Genomic DNA, 24,376 nt, shown 5'->3' with positions numbered 1-24,376 from the left:
GATACAGTGATTACTGTGGCTGCCGATTTCCAGCGGTGGCTGGTTTCTGCTTACAGCATTGAGGGAAGTCTGCAAAGTCCCCAAAGGTAGTTACAAATATTTTTATGCACGCAGTGTACTAACTGCCAGTTAAATATATAATGGAATTTTTAATAGGGTATTTAGAGATATTTTTGTACTGTTGGCAGACAGGTTTGTGGTATGGCACTTCTTGATTGTATAAAAAGAGTTTGCAGTTTTTGTGTGACTGTCAAAACTTTTGGTGTGTGATACACTAAGTTTGAAAAGACTCCAGTTGCCTTCACTGGTGCAGTCCACAGGTATCGCTATGAAGCCTGGCCTCTCTGACATGATGACATCAACACGATCAACAAGCATTATGGCATTGACGATGGTATTAACATAAAGTTTGGAAGCTGATCTGTTTGAGCAAAGTGTACTAATGAGGAGGGCAAGCTGGACAGACTAAAGAGCTGCTGTATCACTCTCTTTAGATAGAGATGAAGCTCTTGCGAAATCCCACTGGCACCATTGTCAGCAGGTAGACCAATCGCATTGCGGGCAATGTAGGAAGCCATTAATCAAAATGAAAATATGCCAACATGTCAGTGAGAAGTCAACTTGGAATTTCACTACAAAATAAATCACATGTTAATTCTAAAGATTAATTTGCAAGTCATCCAGTGTGGATTTTTTCTTTAATGGACAAGCCAGAGGCAATTAAGAGTGGCAGATAGTTGTTCTGGGGCATGCAGGTGAGATTAATCTTTGCCGTAGGGAGATGAATTGTACGTGGCTCTTAAGATGAAGCAGGAGTAATCACCTCAGGGGTCGTGCATCTGGATTATCAGGTGGTTTGTCGGGATCTATTACAGTGGAAAGCTCAAAGATGAACCTCTACATTGGTCATATGGTGTAACTCCTGTCACAGAGATACATGTAGCATTAGTAAAGGGTGAGCTTGACACAGAGAGACATGGCAGGACTTCGATCTGCAGCATTAAAAAAATTCATATTAGCATTAAAGAGGGACATGGTACCTGGAACAGGAGGGCATTGTGTTATTTTCTCTACAGTTAATGACTGAGTTCTTTCTCTACTGTACAGGTGTGTCATGGCTCTCAACATCTGGCCCAAAGCTGAAACCTCTGTCCTTCTCTGTCCTTAAACTTGGAGAAAGTGTGTGTGGAGGGCATAATTACTTACAGTTCCTACTTTCTCTTGTATATACTACTATCTACACAAATGAACTGGAATGGTAAATCAAAAATCTAAAGATATTTTATATTTTCTACAGATCATGCATGTGAAAGATGGTAGGAAAGGAACGTTTGATTGGATTTATCCAGTGTCAACATGTATAATACTTCAGTGGTTAACTTTCTGTACTAGCAACCAGAATGCCGTGAGTTCAAATCCCACGACTGTGGATTTGATTCAGTCTGACTTGTCACATTGACTGAAATTGTCTGCAACATAAATACATGTGAATACATGGAATATTGTACCTTACTGTAAAAGGAACATTTATAGGAAATGTTTGGTGTAGTAATCTATGTCTCCAAAAACACTTTATGGTGAAGGTGAATGCTGTAGCATTATGAGGGCAGCCATTTTGTACAACCTGCACCATATTTTTCGTTTAGCGTAGGATTTATGGAAAGGGGAAAGTTGGAAGTTATGTGGCTGACAATGATGTAGATTCACCTTGTCATTCATTCATCTTCAGTAACCACTTAATATTAGAACAAGACAATTTCAAGATTGGAATTAGTACAAATGTCTAGAAGTAGGTTTTAATAATCTTATATTTGGTTTGTTGTAATCTTGTAATAGGAAATACTAGATAAATTTGACTATATTCAAGATATTTTCACTTGCTTTTTTTTTTTTTTTTTTTTTTTTTTTTTGGCATTTACAGCATTTGGCAGATGCTCTTATCCAGAGCGACTTACAATAATCTCATTTATACAACTGAGCAGTTGAGGGTTAAGGGAATTGCTCAAGGGTCCAGCACTGGCAGCTTGGCAGTGCTGAGATTTGAACTCATGACCAATCAGAAGTCCAATATCTTACCCACTGAGCTACCACTTCCCTATTTTTTGCAGTGTAAAGGTCGTGGTGGATCCAGACCCTATGGAGAATTTACAAAGGATGGGACACCATGCCTTTTGAAGCAATGAAAATTTGTGCCTGTATAAAAGGACTTCCATTATTTGTTAGCTATATTAGTCTTATAGCTCCAGTATAACACTAAAGAAATGGATGTCAGACAGTTAACATGTCTATTCTGAATGACTACATTGGAGTTAGTGGAAAATTATATAAAGCTGATATTTGGCCAAGCTATTCCTTTAATATCTATGGCAGCATTTCAGATCAGTGCTGCTATTTTGTTTCTTGGTGAGCTCATGTCCTGGGAGATTTGTTTCTACTGTATACAGCCATGAAGTCAGCATGTTTCCAGAAATACTCCAGCAAAAGAGAAAGAGAGAGAGAGAAGGGTGAGGCCTGTCTAGGGGAAGCTTTTCTCATTGCTGTCTTTTCCCTTATTTTTCTCTTTTCCCATTTTTTGTGTAATAAGGCACATCTGGCCTCAGCTGTTGCATTTTCGAGTATTTTTAGCCACATCACCATCTTTTGCCAGGAACCTCCTTTGGGGAGTAAAATATCTTTCTCCCGCCGACTTTTTCACTTCCCCCACCAGCCCCAAGTGAGCGTAGTAACCACTACCTAATCAAACCCATTCCCTATCATGGCCCAGCGCCCAGCTGATTCCAATCTTCTTCGCTCACTCCACTATAGTGAGTGACAGCTGTTCCTATTGGCCGCCTGTTTTTCTTCATGCACCTGAGGACCAATCATCTGTTCAAGCTCACGTTAACACGAGCAGGCTAAGGCTTTGAAGTGTTCACCTCAAGCTTTGAGTCTTTGAGTTACGATATGGTCTCTGACCCTTCTGGCTCCACAGGTCATGTAGAAGTGAATCGGGATGTGATAAAAGGTTAAAGGACTAATAAATTTGCTTATGCCTATTTCCCTCCTGGCAAGTTAATTATGCTGCAAATAAACCATCCCCACGTGGTTTAAAGCACCTTTGGTCACACTGAGGCTGTGGAAAGTGGCTGATTTTCTGCTGAGATAAAAAGGCATGGTGCGAGAAACATTATGCGTCACAACTCTGTGTTTGTGTGTTTTCTAAATTATCGGAGAATGTGCTGGGAAAAGGACAGCGGTCCATCGGCATGATTTACACACTCCTGAGAAGTTCCACATGTGTGACTTGGCGATGAGGAGAACATGCTGAATGCGAGAGACCCTCTGGAGATCAGTGTCCTCAATCAGAATGACACTGTACACTCCAGACCTATTTTCTCTCTCTTTCTCATAGTCCCTTGCTCTCTAACTCTCTGATTCACTTTATCTCTCTTAATAAGAGTTTAGAGCTGGTGTAGGTATATGACGTTACTGATGACGTTTGTTACTTGATTGCATGTTAAATTACTTTGATTCCTAAGAATGCGTGATTTATAGTTTGCTATTGCTCCATGACAAGGTTGTAGCTCTACTGAATATTAGCACTTAGGAATGTTAGGAATGCACTGATCCCATTTCCCAGTTTTGAAATCATATGATGCTGCCTCACAGCACCATGGTCCCTGGTTTGATCCTGAGTTCTGGTTACTGTCTCGGCGGAGTTTCGCATGTTGTCCACATGGACTTCAACCAGGTTCTCCGGTTTCCTCCTAACTTCCAAAAACAAGAATATAGGAAGATTGACAATGATAACTTGCCCTTGTAAATGAGTGTGCGTGTATACGTACATGTGTGTGCGTGTGTGTATGATGCCCCGCAGTGCCTTACAGTGTATTCCCACCTTGCATCCAGGATAGACATCAAACTCACCACCACCTTGATCAGAATAAAGCCTTTACTGAAGATAAATAAATGAAGAAACCTGGACCTCCGATCCTTTTCAGGCCCACTAACCTGGTTCTCTCATGTTTAGAAGACACTTTATACTAAGCATACACATGTTAAGTCACTTATTGGAGCATATTGGAAAGTTACTCTGTGTACAGTATATGTGCTTTGTCTTTGTGATTGGATCAAAGTTCTGCCACTGTAGGTCTTTTCCAAAGTTTTGTTTTCTAGATGAAGTATTTTCTTATTATTTGTCTCCTCCTCTAGGAGAATCATCAGTTATTCTCAAAGATTCTCTCTTTCCTCATAAACGTCAGTGTTATTTGCTTGTTCTGTGAGGCATCATTGCATCAGTATGAATCCTCACACAGCTGCTGTATTTTTGATGCACAATCTGAGACGCCTGCTGAGCTGGGAATAGAGCCTTGCATGAATTATTCTGTTTAATGTGCTGGTACAGTCTTTTTGTGTTTCGTTTATTACTCTGTTTGTCAGCTCACTCTGCATTTCCTTGATGGAGGGCTTCTGGTTTCTCTGTTTTTCTGACATTGTGTCCCCACTTTACACTTCACACAACACAATTTTAGTCCAGGTTCTCAAAGCTGACTCACATCCAGCCCGGTGTATATGTGTGTAGGGTGTGTGTAAAAAAGAAAAAGAGATTTTTTTTGCGCTGTCTGCTGCTGGGAATTGCAGTCTGCAGATCAGGGCTTGGTTGGTTAGGAGGAGGGATGAAAACAAGCTGATGAATGGCTCCAGTGTCAGCCGCTGGCTGTTGATCTCTCAATATACTAGAATCTTGTTCAGCAGTTACTGTGAGAGGCTCAGTACTGTGACTTCCACATCATCATGCTGACCAAACTCCTTTAAACATCTTTTAGCTTGGTTTGTTTTGATACTTTAACCATACACAGGTGCATCTGAACCCTGACCAACCAAACCTTGAACCAACCAAATCTTGAAAATGACATGACGGAGTGCTTGAATCATCATTGTGTTGGAAGCTTTCACATTTGCAGCTTTTAGTCCATTTGAATTGAATACTGGTCCACTTTCCCCCTAGGTAAGAACAGAGCAGTTGCACCAAAACAACCAGTTGACATTAAACTATTAGTAATATTTCCACCATGTCACAACTATAGTATTCTATCTTTTTTTCTAATGAAATTACATTTGCATGACCTGAAGTCTTTTTTGTATGTATATGTATCTTTAAACGATTTAGGAGAAAAAAATATCAAAGTTTAAATTTTATTATGACCTGTTCTGACTCAGTATCTTGAGTATTCAGGCTACATTAGTATATAACACCTGATCTCACTTACCTAAAGCTTGATGGTATGTTGGGAGTAGGGCTGTCTTTATAATTCTTTTAAAAAATTACATTCAAATTTGAATTACCTAAATATTTAGTACTAAACTAGAAAAAAAAATCTGTTTCTGAGGTGTGTACATTGTATAGCACTATAGTTCAAAGTATTCAACTTTATAAACAGAAATACAGGCTGTCATGTGAGGCAAAATTGAGGATTTATATGCATTTTGACAGCAAAAAAAGCCTAAATAAACGTGTATTACTTCTGTTCAAACAAACTGGGATTAAAGACTTTCCAGGCTTCCAAAAAACTAGGTTATTTAAAAACTGGTGTATTTTGTTTTAATCCTGTTAGTAGAAACACAGTTGGGCAGTGAGGCAGTGCAACTTGCTAGTCTTGCTAAAGGTCATTGGGTGTATCTTTATATAATGAGGTACAACAATGCCTAATTAGGTCATCTTTAAAAAGCTCCTCAACCAAAGTTTAGGTCACTACAGGAAAAAGTCAGTGCTTAGAGTACAGGGACGTTATAACACGTGCGCCCAGAATCACATCTGTTCTCTCTGTGAATGTGGCCAACAACATGTTGTGCAATGCTCTAGTAATGAAATTTTTGTAAAACGCAGCTACAGTAGTTCACAGATCAAAGCATATGACTGATAATGATGATTAAGATATGAAGGTGCAGCAATACAATTATCTCGAGAAACTAATTAAGACTGAAAGTCATGTTTGCGCACTACAAATATTTATATGGAAATATATGATTGGGGGATCTAATGATTAGTCACAATCACTTCAAATAATCTCAATCAGCTTAGACAATGGTGATTAGGTGATTATATAATGATTGTGAGCTGCAAGTAGAGCTCACACCAACTACTGAATAAGGACAGTCCTTAATGTTGACAGTTGTTATTGCTTTTATATTCTGCTGTTTTCACAAATCAGTAGATGTGCATATAATGCTTATATAATGTGTGTGTGTGTGTGTGTGTGTGTGAGTGTCTGTAGCCTGGATGTTCAGTTACTTGTATAAAGTGTGAGCTGATGCTTTAAAAGCCTGATGGGTTGCTGAGGGCTACAGTAGGCTCTGAGAACTAGGCCAGGCTCAGAGGTCACTGTTTCATTGAGACCTATACACCTTATAGACACTAAATCATACACACATGAAAAACCAACCTTAAATTGAGGGAAAACCAACATCAGCATACATTAGTTGTTTTGTATCATTTCACTGGCTTATGATTAGTGCAGGATGATAACACTGAATTTTGTATACTAATGATACTAAATGTTATCGAGGCTGCCTCCTCAATATGTTTCTTACACACAGTATACTGTATACAAGGTACTTTATCTATTTTTAGATAAAGTGCCACAAACGGTTTAAAGGAAATTATACCACTGTGCTGTTGAATTCTCGATTCTGATTGGTCAGAAGATATTAATTAATTTTCTATAAGAGACAGCTCAGACAGATGGTTTATATTAATGTGCTCATTCTTTTGTGTTATCATTTCTATAGCAGCAGCTAATTCATTGATGGCGTACATACCACATAATCTTAGCCGAATAATACACAGATTAAAAACATATTTTTAATTGGTAAAGAAAAATGTATAATTGTTGATATGGTAAAGCTTTCTGAAAGGAGATGTTTATTTAATATTTGTGGAAGGAGTCTCTGTTATCAGCACTTTGTTCCAGTCAGTAAGTTTTCCACCATGCGAGAGTCTTCAGGACAGAGGAGTTTGTGATTTCTTGCTAACATGACAAGCTGCATTTTTTTATCTTATTAACTATAAGAGACAAAAAACATGAGGCTGGTAATGGAATGACTGTTTATAGCTGCTATAGGTGAAGTGATAAAAGGAGCTAAATTATTTTTAAACATCAGTTTAAACAGTTAAAAAACTACAGTATATTGTTTTTAAATTAATTGAATTATTTAAAAAAATTTAATCGGTAAAAAAATTGGCAAATTACTGTGGAATAGGAGAAATGAAACACACTCCAGTTTGTGCCAGGCTGCGTCACACCACCACTGTTGATTATTTTCATAACAGCACGCCTTGTCACGTTTCATTCTTCATTCATATTATAGTACACAGGTTTTATGATTACAGTATACAAAGCATTTTTTTTTTTTTTTGCTGCAGACAATCATGTTTCCTGATTAATAGCACTGAAATGTATTTGGGACTTGGGAATGTTTTCAACATAAAAATCTCCTGAAGAAGAGTTTCCTAGTTCGTATTTTGTTGCTCTTCAATTGGAATGGACATGAATATCTTATTTTTTTCCTCTTCAGAATCACCTGACTTTTGTGTTTACATGGCTAACTTTTTCTAAAGAGTGCCGACTTGGACAATAGAAGAGATGTGGCCCATATTCACTCCTGCCAAGGTGAGGTGTGAGGCTTCTGTGGACAGATAGTTTTGTGTACACTAAACAAAGAATTAGAAAGTCAGCTGTCAAGAAATGACATCACAGCAGCACATCCCTTATGACCTGCTACAATATTTGTAAAACAGGAAAGTCTAGGGGTTTTTTATGTGAAACACCTCATGGACCTTTCTTCATAATCCACCTGCTGGAGGGCGTTAAACTGTCTTTACTTTATTTTATAGGTAGGTAGGTATGTAGGGTTTAATGCTTTATCATAGCACCACACACACACAAACACACACTATCTTTGTGAGGACCTTTTATTGTCATTAATACAGCGAATTGATGCTATACTTACACCTAAATATAACCCTAACCTTAAGGAAATCTTTTGGCTCTTTTTTTTTTTTTAAATACAAGCTGCAGTTTTTGTCAAAAAGCCAAATGTCCCCACAAGTTCAAAACTCTCAGATATTCATAAGCTGTATATAATATACAGTGGGATCCAGAAGTCTGAGACCACACTGAAGATCTGGGAAGGTTTTAGAATTTTTAAATTAAGTGTTCAATATCTTATATATATAATATTCAAGATTCTGCACTATTTCTAAGTTTCTATTTAGACGTAAACAAATTTGTGGTATTGACCATCTTAACTGCTTTGTAGAAAAGGTCAGATTTTCCTCATGGCTAATCTTTTGTACTGAAGCATATGTTTAGACGAAACACCAATGGATTAGGTCTAAAATGGATCAGAATGGATTCTGAACAAACTTGTGGAGTCCATGCCAGCTCGAGTGCACACTGACATTAAAGCAAAAAGGGGACTTACCAAATACTAAGAAACTCTAAAATTCATGTAAATATTTCAAAGATTCTACTACTTTTCTAATTCAGATTCAAAACTATTTCAAAGATTCTACCTGAGTCTGTTTTTGACAGCTGTTGTCAATATAATTTGTAATGAAAAGCATTTTCTCTAGTGGTCTCGGACTTATATATCCCCCTTTCAACAAACACAGTCACAAAACAAAACTGAAATTCAATTTAAAGCATTTAATATTAGATTCCACAGATGTTCCTTCACTATCATGTTCCACTTTCAGCTGCTCCTGTTAGGGGTTGCGACAGCGGATCGTTGGTTCACATATTTGATTTGGCACAGTTTTTATGCCAGATGCCAGAACAGTAGCAAAAATTGTCAACTAGCCTTTCAGTTGTGAAAAAATCTCAGTAACATTAGTTAATGCCTTTGCTCATTCTACATGATATCTTTGATACACTTTTTCACACCTGGGGCACTTTAGAGTAGCCAATCCACCTACATGCTTTTGGGAGGTGGGAGACTACCGGACAACTTGGAGGAACCCACACAGATATGGAGAGAAAATGCAAAACTCTGCACAGATTTGAGCTTAGGATCAAACCAGGGAGCTGTAATGAGATGCTACCCGCTACGCCACTGTGTCTCCAAAGATATGCTACAATTTAAGTTGAAGTTACATTGTACATTGGCATATGCTATATACCAAACAAACAACCAAATAAATAACAGTCAGAGGAGTTGGATAGTTCTCATACTGTGAATTGTTTATACTCTAACATTTCTATTCTAAACAATTTCTGCAGTTATAGGCAATACGCTAGTGTATAGAGTTCCCTATCCCCTATAGCTAGCGGGGATAGAACATAAGCATAAAAACATATAAAGGGCACATGAGTACATCTTTAGTGATCCACTTTCTGAAGTATCTGCGTAACTTGTCTGGGTGTGCGTCACCAAAAATCCCATGTGGTTTTCTCTATTGCTTCTGTGTATGGGAATCCAAGTCTGATCTTGTATTTGTGCTTTGTATGTTCTGTGTGAGTGTGTGTGTGTCATACACACTGTAATCCTATGTCTCCCAGCAGGAAAGTAACTCATAAAACAGGGCTATTAAAACTCATAATCCCCCAGAGGAACTCCTGATAATTAGCACCAGCTTGCTCCCCCCTCCTCTCTCTCTCTCTCTCTCTCTCTCTCTCTTTCTCTTTCTCTCCAGATGTTGAAATGATGGAAACAGAGATTACATGTGTGTTGAAAAGGCCAAGGTACTAACCTCCCCAGTGTTGTGTCGTATATAAGCAGTAATGGTATACTGATATGTGTGTGTGTGTGTGTGTGTGTGTGTGTGGATGGCGCAGCAGAAAGAGCAATAGAAGCAGACGAATCTCTCTGCAGTTGCTATGGCAATGTAGTGGGAAGGCTTGAAGACTCTCATTGATATTCGTCCCTAAAGACATTGGGTGTTTATGTGGCAGATTAGTTAGGATCTCTCTCTCTCTCTCTCTCTCTTTCTCTTTCTATATCTCTCTCTTTCACGAATTGGGATATGTATCCCCTTTTCTGCATGACTGCATCGAAGAGACACTGATACTACATGAACACATGTCAAACCAGCTGGTTTCTTCAATAACAACCTCAATCAGTAGCCTAACTAGAAAACTGGTTAAATAGTAGTGAATCACAGAACTGACCATGGTTGCTTTTCAGGGCTGATGGGAAATGTCGTAGAAAAGTAATACTAATAAATCCTTTTAATTTACTAACTCAGCCAAGTTATATTTTGAATCCAACATTTTGTTTGTCAGGCAGCTTGTTTTAATTATTAGACACATTTAGTTTCAATTGTGGAACTAGCTTCACAGATCTAGCTACGTTTTCCGTGTAGCTTGTAATCTAACTAGCTAATTTAGTGGTGCTACATTTGTTGTGGAGTAGCCTAACTTGTAGCTTAGCTAAGAAACGCTGTTTCCTATTTACTACATAGTGCATTATTTAGGGTGCCGTTATCCTGGAGTGTTTTCCAAATTTCAATAGACATATTATATTCTTTGGACAGTTCACTATTATTACACACAATGCCCTCTAAATCCAGTATACATCCAGTGTGCACTACTTCCACACTAAATGGTTGAAATTTACTTGTTAGGATACATAACAGAGCCGCTAAAGATACATAACCAGAAGCTAAAGGTACCAGACACATTTTATTGCTGCATTTAATACAGAATGTCATTTTTAATGCTACTATATTTTTGTGGTTTTAGTTCACTAGCTAATTTGTAATTTTCAAATTGTTTATGTAATTGAGGGTCACAATGATGTATATCCAGAGCACTTACTAGGCCCTCTCTTCTACCCCAAATTCAAATAAGCAAAATCTGTGTAGTAGTTTCAATTGTGAACAATTATGTAGACTCATAAGTTTAGCTACTTTTGATATCTAGCTACATTTCTCTGGATCGTTTTAGGAAATCCAGCTACCAGCTGCCAAAACACAGGCTGAGCTGGTAGAAAGCTGGTAGACCATTTTTGTCAGCTGGTAAGTGCTAGAAGAAAGGAAACAGTTTCTGAAATACTTCTACAAACACAACATCTTAGAGAAGTTGTTCTTAAGACAGTAACACAACACAACAGTAAAGCCATTAGGAAATCTAATCTAAAGATTTATTGATCAATTTAGACAAGTAATTAGGACGCTGGAAAATACCTTACCAGCCAGCAAAGGTGGTTTACCAGTTTGACCAGCTAAGCCTGTGTTTTGGCATCTTTTTGGTCAGAAAAAGCTGGATTTTTCAGCAGACGCATTCATTTCTGTGCTTTGTTGCATTAGATTAGTAAATATAACTGATCATTGTAGGAATGCGTTATACAGGAATGATGACATACATTTTGTTAGTTCACTAAGATTACTCCATCTTGTGTAAAACAGATTTAATGTGTTGTGAGACTGCATTTTTAGAGTATCTTACCCAGATTCTATATTGTCTTCCTCACATGAGGGGTGTGTCAGATGATGCAGCATGCCCATCCCATTTTGTTTGAATTTTGTCACCATTTTGTTTGAATGAACAACAAGATGCTTCACTCAACCTACTTAGTTTCCTGTCCAAAATCCATTAGATAGCCTGTAGATAGCCTATAGCTAAGAAACGCCTACTGTTCTGGAAAACATTGAATCTTCCAGGCTTTCTGAAGTTTTCTAGAATTTCTAGAAGCACATCTGAAGCGTTAACCAGAAAATATCAGAAGATGGAAGTTTCCCATCAGATATTGTTGTTTCTAAAAAGGTCCTTGTTGAGCAAAAATGGTGGATTGTAGGACTGAGTGGTTATGTGCTTGCTGGGAAAGACAGGTTTAGTTCCACTCCAGCGCTGATGCTTATTCCGGTCCACAAGTGAGTGTGTGTGTGTGTTTGTATGTGTGTGTGTGTGTGGTAAAAGAGCTATTTTCCCTTCCTGCAGTAATCAGAAAATTATGGATGTCAATGATAGAGTGTTCTGGGTGTGTTACTGTGGTTTTAGGGCAGTACACTGGTGTGTGTTTTATGTCGTAGTATAATGTGAGTGTTTTATGAAGCATAAGAACATGAAGGCTTCCTGTTTGTTGCTTTTTTTTACTACCTATTACCTTCTGAACTGGAAATGTCGGTATAGATTGAATAGTAGATCTTGTCTGCACTGGCCAGTTCTATCAGTGTGTGTGTATGTGTGTGAGTATGAGTGTGTATGTGTATATGGTCCAGGCACTCTACCAGGTTAGTGTGTAAATGTGTGCTGGCTGAAAAGAGATGAGGTCACTCCTGACAAGTGCTGATGACATGATCTGATTGTGTCGTCCTCTTGCGTTTTGTGGGACGTTACATTAAAGACGTTCTGTCAGTACATGTTCAGAGTGAACTCTTTACCATGATGTGTATCACAATGCAGAGTGCTGTATCGCTGCCTCTCACAGATAGGTGTGTGAAGTGTGAACAACTTCTTCAATGCTGTTGCTCTCATTGGCTTTATCTGTAAAATGAGACTGCACTTCCAGGAAGCTGAAATGGGATATTATTGGATTTGGGTAACTCTGAATATGAGATTTATTTGGTTCACACTTCAAGCCTAAGTGCTCAATTCCTAATTACTGCATAAATCTGACTTTTAGTTATGTTTTCATTAGAGATGAACTGGAAAGCACTTTAGAAAAATCAATAAACTAAGACAAATTTATTTAAAAATATCCAGATTTGACCAGTTTTGTTGTTAATATTACCTGTATTTACTGTGTCCTATATCTAGCACTACTTTGAGCTGAATGACACTCCACCTAGCACACCTATCTACCTATCCACAATGCCAAACAATGTCGACCTTGTATTTGCATTAGCTAGAGGTTGTACTTGACTCATGGGAAATGCAGCAGCTATGCAAACCATTATGTGTACCCTTTAAACATCAGTAGGAGCTAATGCGCCATCTACTACGGAGCAGGCGAAAGCTGAAATAGCACCAGAATAACTTCTTTAACCGCATCTTCTTTAATTACTGCCGATTTTTCATAATCAGAGTGAACAATGAAAATGGCAGGAGTTGAGGAGGCTGTGTATCTTGTGAAAATGCAGAAAAGTATGTGTTATATTAGAGCATTAAACCAATCCTGTCACAGCAAAAGAGAGTATAATCCTTTTCTTCCTACTAATGAGAGAAACTGACAATGAGAATCACCATAATGTGCACAGTAGATGCAGTGAATGAACGTAGGATACACCTGGCAGCCATCATGCTTAAATAGAGTTAACAGAGTTCAATTTAAGTATAACCTTTGACGTAGGAGTGCCATCAACAAAATGGTGTAGAGTGGCTTTAGTGTCTATTACACAATCCAAGATCAAATCACCCATTTAGTTTTGGAGTTTTGTTTCAAATTCAATTTTTTAAATCATACTTAAGATTGAATCATGACTCATTTTGATGCAATACTGTGTCGTATAATATCTAACCTAATACATAACTACCATGATGCATTATTACACAAACAATATATATCAGGTTGTATAGGAGTACTTTGGGTTTGAGTGGATGATCACTTTTTTAGTCTCTGTGTGTGTGTTTGTATATTAAAAGGAGGCCTCCAGCATCATTTGAAGTCAAAAACCACAACACACAGTCATGAGGTAGCATGCACACTGCTCTGTTGGATCTCATGACAAGAAAGAAGAAGAGAGTAAGAGATGGCTAGATTAGTGTAAGGACAGAGAGGGAAATGGAAGGTGGCTAGCAAAAAATGGGAGTTACGAAAACTGAGCTCTGAATCAAAAATCAGATCTCAATGTTCCTCTCACATTCAGTAGAGGAATACAAATTTTGGTTTAACAGATTTGTTAATGAGTTTTTCAGCACTTGTATTCATGTGTGTTCAATCTCATACTGATATTAAACATATGCTAAGAAGAAGTGTAATGAGTCTGGGTAAGCGTATATTGATCACGCTGCTAAAACAAGATTAGGCCATGCTAGTTAGGCTGACCCCAGTTCCCAGATCAGACATTTGAGAAATCACTTAAGAAGCTGAGAAACCTTGACCTGGAGAAGGGTCAGAGATGGGTCGATTTTTTCCATCCAGGTGGGAATAACTGCAGTGCAAGAGGTGGAATTTGTTGGTATGCCGGTAAGAAAAAACTGTTTCTTGATACGCTTCTCAGAGTTATCGCTGTTTCATGTTTTAGTTCTATACTGTTATGTAGTGAACAGACAGGAGATCAGTCAATCATTCTGTCAGTCACTCATTGGAGAAAATTCCTCTTCTCAATGTGGTCCATTTGGTAGTCTGGCAAAACAGCTCAGAGCTGCTGAAGAGAATTGAAGCAGATAAGCAAGTAGCAAGACCACCTATCTGAGCAAGGTTTGGTAGTCAACCAGCATGGAGTTGCTGTTAACCAATAGCAGACCTGCACCACCCAACATTAACCAACTTGGAATTATCGCAGCTAATAACTATCGCTTACTAAAAAGTTCCATGTCAAGTTTTCTGGGTCTTTTGAGAATATGTTGCTGTAAGGTTTATAAAAGTTCTACAACATGTCAATATTTTAGGTGTAAAATTTGTTCTCTGAATGTTTTGTGAAAAGTCTTTAACATTGTGAAATGAACTATTATTAAATTATTATCTTTATTTTCAGAACAGTGCAGGGACATCATTTTTGTAAGCTTACAGCCTAACCTTTTAGGTAAATTACTGAACTTTCTGCTAAAATTCTCTGTGAGCTGGGATCCTGGCTTCAGGGCAGTGCGAGGCAGAAAAACAGTTAGCGTTATGCAGCACTCTGACCGAAGCTGCCCTATCTTTCGGCACTGGCTGATTGATTTTTCTCTGCTCTGTACTGGCACACCTTTGGCGCTCCCTCCATCTGTTGCCCTGGAAACGAGGCAGGAGCTTAGACTGTTGCTGTGCCCTTCGGATGGTTTTAACTTGCTGGAGGCATCAGGGTTAACGGCTAATCAGTGCCAGTTACCCGTATATTGAATGCTAGATGTGGTATTTAGCACTCAGTTCTAGCTCCTGGATTTGTATTGATGTAATCATGGAGTTCTCATCTGCGCTGAGCTTTCACTGTTAGCAACAGATTAGCTTTGCGTGCATTAATCCACAACACAGAGGTATTATTAGCGCTTATAATGTTGAATAAGGGCTTACGGCAGCACCTGTACGTAAGCTCTTTCTTAGGCTTTATTCCAAACACCAAACAAGCTTAAGTACTCCCAAGTTCTGTCTGTTGCTTATTGGCCGAGTACATGGTGTAGTTTACTTGAGTGTACTTGTGGTATTCCAAGTGTTCTTTAAGGTTATGGGAGGAATTCTAAGGCCATATTACAGAAAACTCCCAAATATGAAATCTTATCTTTTAGGTAACCATGGCAATTTCAGTAAGTATCTCACTCAGAATAAGAGCTATTTCAGAATAAAATTAACTATATTTATTGCCTTAGCCCCAGATAGGAAGGAATTTCTATTTCAAGCTTCCGTTTCTACAATTAGAAGTTCCACTGAAAATATAAAAATATATTTATAGGACGTTTCTGTAATACGGTGACCACTGGGCAGACGCTGCACATAGAATTACAGTCTCAGAAGCACACACAAACACACAAACAGACTTGAAGTGTTAACAGATTGTTGGCAGATGTTTTTGGGTATTCATGGTAGCGGATGTGGACTTTGAGGTGTTCTAACATACATGGAGGGTGTGGTGGGAACTTATTTTGAGCTAGCAAGCATGTGCCACCTAACTCAGAATTTCTTTCAGAATTTCGGCTATATTAAGTAAAGCCATTACAATATTCACAGAAGCCAACCTATCACCTTTTATCTATTTTTAATAAGAGAATTGTATAATAGGGTTTATTCAGAGAGGCCCATATGACAGTATTTAAGGTGTGTTGTGTGTCGAGACAGTAGTTCTCAAGGCGGGGTCTCTACATTGTCATCAGGGAGCCCTTACTTTTAAAGAATGTAAATGATGTCTGAGAACTTAGACAATTAGTTGCTCAAATTATAGGGAGGAACCTTGAGAGAAACTCCCCAATTCTACTTCTCCTTGACCCAACCTTAATCCTTGTACCTCTAGTCTTCATGGTTTAGTATCTTTTAAAGGTTATCCCGGAGGAAACACACACAGACACAGGGAGAACAAGCAAAACTCCACACAGAGAGTAACCCGAACTCAGGATTGATTCAAGGACCCTGGAGCTGTGACACTACTTTATTAAGAGACTTTTTTTTTTGCATATTTTCTGCTCGACTGAAATCACATATACACATCAAGTTAGTGTACCTGTATTTATTTTTTGACCAGGAAAATCCCAACACGACCTGGTTTGAATTTTGATCACATTTGGTACTTAACCATCAGTATTAGTCTCTAAAAGTGAGTAATCTTGTATATCAGTGAAGCTTGGTTTGTTTGAATGTGGCTCCATTTCTGCCAGTCAGTATTTTTGACTTATAATGTATGTTTACCGATGCAAGTCATTCTTCAGTTGTTCTCGACAAACTGCGATGTATACTTACTGCAAAATGTCTTGAAATATCATTTGGAAGCTGTTAAACCTTTTATTTTTGCTTATTACTCCTGAATACTATCAGCTGTATCACTGTATGCTGTTGTATCTATTCTTTGAGTAAACTGCATTATGTAGATTAACACCAGTGAAGTGATTTTAAATCTGAGAGGCAAAGAGAAAATGTACGAGAGAGAAGGAAGTGGAAGTTGAAAAGTGTGATACACACAGACAAATATTAGGTTGTGTTATGGCATGTGTGAGTGTTCCCTCCTCCGGGCTTTTTCTCCCTGGCCTTCTTCCCCAGTCCTTGTGTTTCCCTTAGCAGTCCTGACTAAGAGTCCTGAGAAAAATCAATAAGGGGTGAGCATGGTGGGGAGGAGAAGCGTAACCCAGGATGCCTGGAACAGATGGACATGGCTGTGAAGTGTGAAAACTGAACTACTTTACGCATGGCTGTGGACACAAAGCTGATGCGCTGAGATGGAACATGGCTTTGTGTGATTAATAAATGAGAGCTGGTCATCTGGGATGCAAACCACATATGTGACAATGGCATTGGCATTTTACTGTCCATTATATTTACCCAAATTTCTGTAAAGCTTAATGGAAATAGAATGAAAACCTAAATATGGAAGTAAATACTCTGTTTAACCCTTTATATATGCATTATGATACCATTGTTTGAAAAATGGTTTGTACGTGTTTTTCTACTTAAAATACAATAACTAAATGTAACCAATATATTTTTTTGTAAATATATTTTTTTTTAATTTTGAGGGATTATTTCAACATATGCTGAAATCTTTTCTCCACCATGTTGAAATATGTTGTATAATATATTGATAATATATTGCAAATATATGATATGCTATACTACATACGTATATAAGAGAGAATATATGCCGCCTAGTGACAGTGGCTCCTATATGGCTCCTGGTGAAGCAGTTTAATATATTTTAGCTATAATATTTCATTCTTATCAGAAGGTATTGATTAATTCTCTATAAGAGCAGCTCTGACTGTAGTTCCAGCTGTAATTCAAATAATAGGTTTATATTAATGCGCTTGTTCTAATATGTTATTGTGTATAGTGCCAGGTCATTCACAGAGACTCTTATTGTGTCCGTGCCACATAATCTAAGGCTAATTAAAACACCTGCTTTTTAACAAAGAAAATGTTATAATTGTTGATATGATTAATTTTTCTGTACGGAGACAGTTATTTAAGTTTATGGAGGGAGTCTTCGGTATCAGTGCTTTGTAACAGTAAGTATTCACAATTAGGTCTTCAGGACAGGGGATTTGTACTTTATTCTGGTTTCTTCACAAACTGACAAACTTCTTTTTTTTTGTCCTATTCAAGTGAGAGAAAAAGAGAGGCTGGTGAGGGAAAGACTGATATCAGGATAACAGGAACTAACTTGTCTTGTGGTCATTACAGTTTAAATGTAGCTATGTAACTATAATGTAACTATAAATGGATAAAAGGTATATGTTTTTGTTAAAAAATTTAATCATTTGCAAATTGCGGTGGTACAAGAGGTACAAAAAACACTGCTTTGTATGAGTGAATATAGTTTTTTTTTTATAGGTTATAAAACATGCATAATAGGTAGACTATTGTATATTACAATGCATATAGAAGCAGCGTAAAAAGCAAAGTAAAGGACAGGATTATTCAATATTTTGATAGTTTGCAGGATATTTCAGTATAATTCTGTTGCACAAGGGGTGGTCTCTGTGTCAGAGAGGGGGTGAATTCAGCAGACAGACACTTTTAGTACAGTCTGAGATGGAAATGTGCTGCCCAGATGTCAGCAGTCTTGGTGGGTTAGAATTTTGAGGAAATAAACAACAGCAAACAGGAAAAGATGAAGTAATTGAACTGCCACTCGTGTACACACACACACACACACACACACACACACACAGAGAGAATCAATTCAAAAGCAATTAACATGTGTGAGACTCTCTCTCTCTCTCTCTCTCTCTCTCTCTCTCTCTGTCTTACACCTTTGGTTTCTGTTTGGGTTCTGTTTTCACACTCACACTCTCAGTGTGTAATTCACATACCACCTCTCCTCCATTTTGTTACTCTCTCTCACTCTCTGCTGATCCTCTCGCTACTCTCATTCCTGCTAAAAGTACTGTAGTGTTGTGACACTAGACTCTATTTCAGCTTTCTGTGCAGTGTGTGTGTGTGTTTGTGTGTGTGTGTGTGTGTGTGTGTCCTCATGCTCAGCATTAATGAATGGTTGCTGGGTAGAACAGTAGGCACAAAGAAGGAATGTGTTAATTATTAATGGAGCTTCTTTCCATTTGTGTGTGACTGTGTATGTTTGCTCTTGTGTGCACTGGCATGTGTGCGTGTCTCGACTGTGCAGAGTAGCCAAGCAGAAAATCTGCATGACGGTGAAGTTCCTGTAAGGTACAAAGGAAATATTAACACTGATGATGAGCTGGTAGACCGTGATAAAATGGTGTATGGGGGATGCCTTGTCATTTTTAAGTGCTTCATTATCTACATTTTGATTAGCGCACATTTAGTATGAGTGTGATGTAGCAGTGGATTTGACAGCAACAATCACGTCACTGATCCCTGGTGTTATGACGCAGAGTGTTGAGTGTTACAGTGTTGCAGGAAGTGCTGATGCACTGATGGAGCCATTAGTCCACTGATCTCTGACCTCTATTTAGCCAGGTCTTTTCCTAGTATCAACATTGCAAATGAACACAGTTTTAATGGTTAAAAAAAACTTAATATATTAAAAGCCTGTCGGTGAAAGTGCAAGCAGTTTAACCTTTCAGTCCTACAAACCACAGTACCTACTCTAAACAGAAAAACTATAAATAGATAAAATATAGAGCACTTGTTCAGTATTTATGCCAGATATACTTACTAGCAACACTGAAAGTGCAGAAGATGAGTGCTGGGGCAGCTTATCCTTCAAACAGTCAACACATTTTCCTTATAGGAGAGCACATCAGCTTAAATTAATTAATTAATTTATAAGACAACTAAAAATAGCAAATTGAAAGCATGATAGTATAGTTTATATTCCACATTATATCACACGCATTACAATTTCATGACCTTGATTTAGTATCTTGTGGCCACACTGTTGTGTGAACAATTAACAGTTAGAATGCAGAATAAGAAGATTAAATTAAGTAGTAGGATAAACTGGATCAAGTGCTCTTTTATAAGCTGCTGACTAAAGAGGGTGGAAGCCTGATTGTTAAATTAAACTAACTTTGCAGAGATTAATGTGATAATTGCAACTAACAATATTCATACAGCAATATATTAGCAATAATTTGGCAATACTAGTATTTTTTATCATGAAATTGCTACATCATGTTACATCATATTACATTTGATAGCAAAGAAAAAAAAACAGAAAGATCTATTTCTTTCTAAAGTTCACATTTCCTATCCCTGATTTTTGTGGGGTTGAAAGGCAAGTGATTTTGGTCTAGACGCTATTCAATACCCTGTTTTTGATGCTTCTACTCAAGAAAAATCTTGTGAACTGCATGGAGGTAATCTGCTTAATCTAAATTGGGACTCCAGAAACCAATTGACTTAAACAACTGTCTAACTGAAATTTGAATACATGCAACTTGTCTACATATTGATATATTTTATGGCCCTCTGTGAATAATTAGCCACTGACAAGCTTCGGTGTTCATAGCCATTTTCCATATCACTTCACAGCTAGCCAAATAGTTAACATAAGCTAATGTAATAGAATTTCTGAGGTAACTTTTAAGCTATATTCATATATTCATTACTTATACTCACTCATTTACTCTTGTTTGCTAGCCTGCTGGCTAAGATCCATTAGGGTGCCATGATTTATTAAAACAATATTTATAAATGTTTATCATAATGTCATAATATCAGTGTAGATGGCTAACATGAGCTAACGTGACAGGGTTTCTAAAAAGATTTTGAAATTACATTTGTAAGGTAATTTTTAAGCCATATTTATGATCTTCACTGCTAGTGCTAGTCAGTGCTAACAGAAGCTTACTTGACAGGATTTCTTAGGTACTTTTTAGGTACTTTTTGAATGTTGTTGTCTGCTGGCACTGTCACTAACATAATCACTTGTCATGAGTTGAAAAAAGTCTCGAAGTGTGTTATGGTTTGTTTCAAATTGTAGTTACTATGTTTTTCCCTTTTGTCTTACTCTGTTCTCATGCAGTCTGCAATGTTAACATAATTCCAGTGGATGTATAAATCACAGCCTGACTGACCTATTAAAGGTTTGTGGGAATGAAAGCAGACACAGGGCTTTTGTTATATATTACTCGCTCAGTTCAACACGTGGGATCGTCATATAAACACAGGAGAAAACAATAGTGGCACGGGCCGCCTTCTTTGGAAGAGAAAGAGCTGCCTCATCCAAATACTGAGGTCAGGAATTTCCAAACGCTCAGTTGCTGCTAAAAATAGCTTGACATATGTCACCATTATAGATTTTACTCCTCCTCTGTCTCACATATATACATGCAGCAGTATTTGGATTATGGCTCAGACTGTGTACATTATGACTGAATGGCAAGATTATGTCTAATAAATATTTGACTGAGTTTGGGGGCACCCAGAAAGGTCTCTTAAAAATAGTGATTAGTGTCCAGGCATTTTATATAACTGTATAGCTGTATAGAGTTGTATAGTTGTATATAACTGTATAACTGTATAGAGTCGTATAGCTGTTATGGCACACTTTATCCCTTATGTCCTAGTTATAAAGGATGTACATGATGATAGTTATGCGCAATACCATTTTAAAGTTCTCTCTTTCTCTGTTGTGTGTTGTGCAGGTGCCACCAGAGACATCGGCTCAGCACTGACCAGGATGTGTATGCGCCACCGCAGCATCGAGGCCAAACTACGCCACTTCACCAAGTACGACACTGCCTGTTCTGTCTTTTTTTTTTAAAATAAGGGCAGAAGTTCATGTTCCTTACTTTGTATCAGTGTTCCATCTTTAACACACATCTGAGTTAACTCAGTACCAAGATCTTCATGAGGTTAAAACAAATACGCTAACAAGGGAATCTTACACTCACCATCCACTTTAATAGGAACACCTGTGCACTTGCACATTTATGCAATTATCCAATCAGCCAATCATGTGGCAGCAGCATAAAACATCAAATCATGCAGATAAAGGTCAAGAGCTTCAGTTAATGTTCACATCAAACATCAGAATGAAGAAAAAGTGTGATCACTGTGAATAACACTACAGTCTCTAGAGTTTCTACAGAATGGTGTGAAAAACAGCAAAAAACATTCAGGAGTGACAGTTCTGTGGGTGGAAGTGCCTTGTTGATAAGAGAGGTCAGAGGAAAATGGCCAGATTGGTTTAAGCTGCAAGGAAGGATGTAGTAATTCATATAATCACTCTTTATTACCATGGTGAGTAGAAACTGCTGGGCATTGGCTCACCGAAGATTGAAGCCTGGAAAGAGACCAGGTGAGATTTTTTTCTAATTTTCAACTGTCCAGTTTGGGTGAGTCCGTGCCTGTGATAGCCCCAGATTTCTGTTCTTGGCTGACAGGAGTGGAACCTGGTGTTGTCTTCTGCTGTTGTAGCCCATCCACTTCAAGGTTTGATGTTTTGTGCATTCTGAGATGCTTTTCTGCTCACCACGGTTGTAAAGAGTGATTATTCGAGTTACTATATCCTTCCTGGTAGCTCAAACCAATCTGGCCATTTTCCTCTGGCCTCTCTCATCAACAAGATATTTCCGTTTTAGGCATTGTGCTGCTGCCAGATGATTGGCTGATTAGAGAACTGCGTGAATGTGTATGGGTAAAGTTGTTCCTAATAAAGTGGATGGTGAGAGTATATTCGTAGTACAAGTGGACTCCAAGAGCAGATCTATGACCTTTGTGACAGTTCTAGTGTTCCACATCTCCATGTACTTTACTTTTGTGACATAATCAGTATATTTTTACATCCAGGCATATACTTTTATTATATTTTAATCCTGTTATGCACTAGCAGAACAGCAGACATCGTCGTTGTGCTCTCAAGCATCATTGCTAACACATATGCTGTCTGAAATACACACCAGCGCAAAATCTGATACTGAAGGCCAGAGAAGTGCACACACACACACACACACACACACACATTCTTGCACCTTATTTGAAGACATCTGTTGTCAATTTCCATTGACGAGTTAATGAATGGAAGCTCAAGTACCTTTAAAGCCACATTATAAACCTTTTCAATGATGCACATCTCTCACTGGCTGATAAATTCCGCTTACATCGACAAAGTCTATAATGGCGGAGTTAAAAAATAAATGATGATGTTGATGATGAGGTTTCTGTTAAAAGAAGGGGTCGACCTACCCTAAATATAGTCTTGTTCTGTGTATGATGTTTGCTTCTACATACAGAAATATTCAAATACTTTCTTCCAACAACATTGTAATTTGCATAAGCTGCTAATTTATAAATGACTCATTTTGTAAAATAGCAGGGAAACTGTATTTAAAATTTTCAGTTGGAACTATATCATCATTTACATAATTTTCATCTTACTGGTAAAATTCAGCCATAGACTGTTACCCTACAATATACAACCATTTATCTTGATTCCAGCTGTGTACGATAGCTCCCATAACATTCAGCTACACAGTTCATTTTTACGCATTACAATAAATCATATTATGTTATAAATATGAGGCAGATATTTATATTGTGTGTATATGTTTACAGAAATGTTTTGTTTTATTAGCTACATTAGCCTTGTTCCTTCAGTGCAAAAAAGCATTTCTCATACACTAGTCACAAATTTAGACATTTTAATAAAAATCATACTTTGACCAGGGTTTTTGCTATGAAATCATCCTGAGAAACATGATAAAATAAAATGTGAGTCTCTATCATCTGATCTCCTTCCACCTCTCTTTTTTCAGTGCTCTGATGGAAAGCCTGATCACTCCTCTACAGGAGCGGATTGAGGACTGGAAGAAAACAGCCAATCAGCTGGATAAAGACCATGCCAAAGGTTACTCACAGTGTGCCTTAAACTAGCACAATTTGCACATATTTGAACGACAACATTTGTAAAATGCTTAATACTAGACATTGACATGTTTGGCATATTTCTCATTCTTGCCGCAGAGTATAAACGATCTCGCCATGAGATAAAGAAGAAATCTTCAGACACTATGAAACTACAGAAGAAAGCAAGAAAAGGTACGAGCTCTATTTTTTCAGATGTAAACAGAAGCTTGAAATGAATAAACTAGCCAGATCTATAATATTGCATTTATATGATTATTACAGGGATAGAAACACTTTCGAGGTTCCTTTCACACTTGGCTAACAAACTTGTTCTTATTTTTTTTTTTTTCCTGATGCCAGCACACACTTTACATATAATCACATTTCACATGTAATCCTAAAATAAGAATTCTTTTAAAAAAAAGCACCAGCACCTGTTTTTTGGTCACAGCAGAGACCTTTTTAGCAAACATGGAGACTTGGTGAAAAATTAGTTGTTGAAGTGAGACATGTTGATTTGAAAATATTGCATAGCCAATATCACAACATTGTAACGTAACTAAAAATAACAACATTTGCTAATTTTGGGACGTTCGTAGTCGTTCGGTTACAGTCAAGTCGCACAAGCAGCTTCTCTTCTCACAGCAAACACCAACACACTGCTCACTGAATTAAACCAATTGTAATGAATCTTTATTTAATACTGATTATAATAAATCTAATAAATAATAATAAATCTAGATAGCAGTCTAGGCTAGTTACAGTAATGAGCCAGGGCTAGCTAGGAAAGGTTATGTTTAGAGTTGTTAGCAAGCCAGGCTAGTTGTTAGCTGATACTAGC

The 24,376-nt window shown here is 37.7% G+C and overlaps 1 protein-coding gene across 4 annotated transcripts in view; it reads left to right on the top strand.

The window, feature by feature from the left end:
• Positions 1-24,376, top strand: part of mtss1lb (MTSS I-BAR domain containing 2b) — a 76,957-nt gene that overhangs the window by 32,329 nt on the left and 20,252 nt on the right. For all 4 annotated transcript variants that reach the window (XM_026937508.3, XM_026937506.3, XM_053229368.1 and 1 more), the window contains exons 4-6: positions 21,333-21,417; positions 23,445-23,536; positions 23,653-23,727. In XM_026937508.3, coding sequence (XP_026793309.3) covers positions 21,333-21,417; positions 23,445-23,536; positions 23,653-23,727 — 252 coding nt within the window. The remainder of the gene's footprint in view (positions 1-21,332; positions 21,418-23,444; positions 23,537-23,652; positions 23,728-24,376) is intronic.

Source organism: Pangasianodon hypophthalmus, chromosome 25 (assembly GCF_027358585.1).
Source record: "Pangasianodon hypophthalmus isolate fPanHyp1 chromosome 25, fPanHyp1.pri, whole genome shotgun sequence".
Taxonomy (NCBI): Eukaryota; Metazoa; Chordata; class Actinopteri; order Siluriformes; family Pangasiidae; genus Pangasianodon; species Pangasianodon hypophthalmus.
Note: the sequence above shows the minus strand (reverse complement) of the source record. Positions and strands in the feature narration are given on the sequence as shown.